At 36.3% G+C, this 4,950-nt stretch overlaps 1 protein-coding gene across 1 annotated transcript; it reads left to right on the forward strand.

The window, feature by feature from the left end:
* The first annotated feature begins 426 nt into the window (after window positions 1-426).
* Window positions 427-1,227, forward strand: LOC143557545 (uncharacterized). The gene has a single exon (XM_077046590.1). It carries the CDS (start codon window positions 427-429, stop codon window positions 1,225-1,227), a length of 801 nt encoding a protein of 266 aa, XP_076902705.1.
* Window positions 1,228-4,950: the final 3,723 nt, after the last annotated feature.

Raw genomic sequence — 4,950 nt, forward strand, 5'->3', positions numbered from 1 at the left:
TGCAAAGGCTTTGCCTCAACCTTAACTAGAGCTGCGTTGAAATGGTTTCTGGGTGTCCTTCCTTTTTCTATTAAATCTATTGCTCATTTAGTTAATCATAATAATCAATTTTCTTGCAATAGGAGTTTTGAAAGGTTAACTAGTGACTTGTATAGAGTAACACATGGAAATGATGAACCCCTTAGGGATTTCGTCAGAAAATCTAGTAAGGAGGCTCTAGAGATCCCCAACCTGGATGTCACAATGAATGTGCAAGCTTTCAAGATGGGTCTCAAGAAGGATACTTATTTCTATGAGGGTCTCGTCATGAATCCTTGCAGGAATATGGATGAAGCAAGGAACGAGGCTCTAAGGATCATTAGGCTGGAAGAAGATAGGAAGATTCAGTAGAGGCTGGATGGTTCCAACAGCTACAACAACCCGAACATGAAGTCGGATTCCCAATCATCTAAACCATATCGATCTAAACCGTATACTAGAAATGATAAGGTTAATGTGATGGATGATGATAAGGATGATGAATCCTATACCAATTTAAACGATTATTGTTTTTCAGCTGATATTCCTAGATTAATGTGTGCTATGCAGGATCTTGGTGAAAAAGCAAGATGTCCACGAAAGAACGAGAAAAATGTTGTCTGGAAGGACAAGTCCAAATGGTGCGCTTTTCACGAAGATTTCGGTTATATAATGGATATTTCTCTAAGAAGGGAAATCAGTTACCTACTCAGCAAAGGTCACTTGAAGGAGTTTCCGGGAAAGAAAAATCGAAGCCCGGATCCAGAGCAGAATCCCAAAAGGGCGGAATCCCCACCTCCAGGCGCTCGGATTGTAAATGTTATCTCCAGAGGTTCAAACATATGCGGTACATCCTACTCGGCATCCAAAAGGAATGCCAATATAGCTAAATCAAAGAAGCCAGAGGGACGAGTGAAGGCGATGACTTTGCCCAAGGAAGCCGGTGTCTTGTTCGATGATGAAGAATGGAATAATATTCAGGGTCCTCATCATGATGGTTTGGTTATAACCCTTTATATTTCTAATAGTTTTGTAAGCAGGGTCCTGGTGGACAATGGAAGTTCGGTGAATATCATCCAATTGGATACCCTAAAAAGAATGAATATTCCAGAATCCGAGAATGTATCGAGATCTTCAGTTCTAATGGGATTCAATGGAGAAGCCAAGAGTACGGTGGGAGAGATCAAGCTTCCAGTCTGTGTCACGTAATTCCATGACAACTAAAGAAAGAGATACTCATAACTTCATGACCTCCACTAAAACATCATTTTATGTAAGCAAGTAGTTTGTATTAAGTATTTATAAGATAACTTACTTTCATATGATACAACCCTTTAAATTACTAAGTGATTTGTCCTTGATTTTTTAGTAAAAACAACCTTTGTATTATATTTAAAATACCAATTAAGATTAGTTAAGTTGTAAAGAGTCAACCTTGAATTATCAAGTATTGACTCGCACAACTATGGGACGATTATAGAACTCATGTAATAACCATACAAAAGTTGTTTAAAATAGGCTATGTCGCACACTCACTTGACAAGTAATTAACTGATTTTAGTGGAAGAACATCAACAATTCGTTTTCGCATCATTGCCAACATTCCCATCTTAAGATGATCAATTACTACTAATACTTCATTTGGTCCATGTTCATATTAGGATTTATGTTTTTTTTCTCAACCAAGCCCTTACAAGAATGGCAGTTCCCCGGCTTATCATTAAGCTCAGTACTTGGTGTCTCTTTTAAAGTTTATTATCCGAGGCCTCACTAGAGTGGCAGTTTCCCGGTTTATTATCAAGCTCGGCACTTGGGGTATCTTTTAAGAGTGTTTTAACATTCCTCATCAAGTGATAATTACAACATAACCTTTAATTATTATAAACCGATCACATGTTTAACCAATATTATTAAACTTCAATTAAGATTCATTATAAACCAAGATGATACTAAGAAAGTTTAGCCAATGATAATCATAATGTTACACATCAAAGTAATAGATAAAAACATAATCAAGTTAGAACAATCTAACCAATTTGGATGACTACTCTTTGATGTTGATGACTTCTTCCAAGAGCTTAATCTCCTTGATCTTCAAAGTGTGGATGGATGGGTGATGTTCGGGTATTTTGTATATATATTAATGTGTTAATTATGTAGTTTTGTTTAGTATATTGTTAGAACTTTGGTACTTCATACGTGCTTTTGTATTTCAAGTAATTGATCGTTTAAGATGCTAAATTGGAGACTTGTACGAGCATGGAATGATATCTCGGGAAGACCGAAGCATAAATTGAAGTTTTAGGAAGTGTTAGAAGGAGTTGGGAAAAGTTTAGATGAGAAACCTAAAGCCGATGCTAAAACTGAACAAGATAGGTTCACAAAAAGCGACCAGGAAGTAAAACGAGCATATCCTAGGCTAGAAAATGAGTTAGGAGACCCATAATATATGAATTTTGGGTTTCTCGATGAGAGGAATCTAAATATGAAGTTATCTTAGCCCATTGCGTAGCACGATGGTCCAGGAAGGGGGACCATCGCGCGGTCGGGAAAGTTAGGGTTTTAACTTATATTATGTTTTGACGACTCTAAACGCCATTATTCAGTTTCCAGAGCAGTTTTAGAGATGGAGAGCAGCCTACCATCACTTCCAATCATCTCAAGGCCTCATACATGCTCCATAACATCATAATTGAAGACCGATAGATGCCCAGACGCGGCTAGACCCTTCAGTCATACCCGGTATGTATAGTTTGTAATCTTTCAATTTATTTCTCATGTACTAGAACAACTAATTGTAATTGTCTTGATGTGAATCTATTAGTATTGATGTTTAGTATGTTCGTCCATTCAGTCGGTTTAGGTTTCTCTCGATCAGAACGATTAGTTTGTCGGTTGCTATAATAATTGCTCGTAGGGTTGTATTGACTAGTTAATTGCGAGAAAGCATACGTTTGCCCTTAGTTGAGTTGCACTGGCAGGGACTGTTTGATAACCGGTGCCGTGTGTTAGCGATCGTGGATGCCTAAGGTTTAACCAGTTAGTCAGTATATAGTTGACATAAGATAGTTAATCTGTTAACTTGCATGAGATTACTGTTAGTTTGCTTACTTGAATTCCCGGGTGTGATTTGCTTGTTATTGATTGAATCTTTGATTACTTGCTTGTTTATTATAAAACTCAAATTGTTTGTTATTGTGATCAGCATTGTTAATTGAACTACTTCATAATGTTAGGAATCAGTTTCATTGCACACTGACCAAATACTCCTCGTGGTTCGACACCCTACTTACCCTAGCTTGCTTAGATGTTAGTGAGCTTAGTGTTTTTGGGTTAATTGATTTCTTAGTTTAATTTAGTTGTTATTTTTATTTTTAGTTTAGTTTTATTTTTCCATTTTACGGGGTGTGTTATTTGTGCAGGTAACAGGTTTATGCACACCCGCCATTCAGGAAGAAATCCCCCACTGATTTACGAGCCAGAAATTGAACGTGTTGCTCGGCAGAACCGAGCTTAGAACAGAGAATCAGACATGGAAGGACAGAACCAGAATCATAACCGAAACCCACCACCTGATAATAATGTCTTCCAACCAGAACAAAATCCACCTAACACCCAAAATCCACCAAACAATGAACAATTGCCACCTATCAACACAAACCAACAACCACAAAATTCAACCCGACAATCCAGAAACCGAAACCGAAACCCTGACAGACCCGGGCCATCAGCCCCGAACAATAACCCTCGTCACCGACAGCCGATTATTCGAGATTTTGATCATGTCAGTATTCACACTAAAGACGAAGACGAAGGGGGTCACGAGTCAGATGAGGGACATGATAGTAGTAAGCTTGTGGTTGATTTTTAATAAGATCATAGAAACAATATTATTAATCAAATAAATAAAAGTGTGTGGCTAACCTAAAAAGCTGTAAGGTGATAGGTTATTTGATAGGTATTAGTTGGCTAAAATTGCTACATTTAGTTCTTCGTAAGGGGTACGTCTTTCAACTTTGTCTATTAATATCGAATGAATTATTAAACTGCCTTTGATTACCGGCGTTGTAAGATATGATTTCGTATTAAGGTACTTTTTCATAATTACTTAGAGAATCGTAAGGATGTTTAATATTAAAACCGGTGTTCTTAAGAATTTACTAGAAATCCATAGGTGTTTTCTTGAAAAGGATCAGGGGTCCTTTTCGGGTTTTCTTTTAAATAATTATTTTATGATCCCTGTTCCATAACAAAGCATTTTTCAATTATTTGTTAATCAAACTTTGGGGATTCTAGCCTAGGTGGCTTTTCATCGTCACCTGATTTCAAATCACTTTAATTGTCTTGTGTTTATTTTATTTGTTTTTCTTAATTAATTTAAAATTAGTTTCTAGTAAAAACCTCCTTAAAATAATAATAATTACATAGTCGTGCCTGTCAGTCGAGTCTAGTTAGTTAATTTACGTAATTTAATGAGTTTCGTGGGTTCGATATCCGGACTTACTTAGCTATACTAGATTCGACCGGTTCACTTGCCGATTAGTAGTTTAGTCGAGTTTTATAGAGCCTAGAGTATTACTTAGTGTCTAGATTAGCGTTATTTAGTTAATAATTATTAGATTACTTTTAGCACATCAAGTTTTTGGCGTCGTTGTCGGGGACTCTTGGCGATTGCGTTCATTAGCTTTGATTAAACTTGCTCGATACATAAGTGCTATTTGTATTTTGTTTTGAGTAGTAGGAGTTAGGTTAATATAGTTTAGTTTAGTTATTTTTAATTAGTTTAAATTTCTTTAATATATTGTTTATTTTACTATTATCTGGTGCCCGTGATCCTTTTCCATTTAAGTTTATCTTTACATTGATATTCATGGAGTGTTATTGCGTGAAACCTAAATTTTGTCTGGGGTTTGATAAGATGAGGAATGTTAT

Source organism: Bidens hawaiensis, unplaced genomic scaffold, assembly GCF_021521415.1.
Source record: "Bidens hawaiensis isolate Kalapana, Puna unplaced genomic scaffold, B.hawaiensis_p1.1 tig00019034_1, whole genome shotgun sequence".
NCBI classification, from domain to species: Eukaryota; Viridiplantae; Streptophyta; class Magnoliopsida; order Asterales; family Asteraceae; genus Bidens; species Bidens hawaiensis.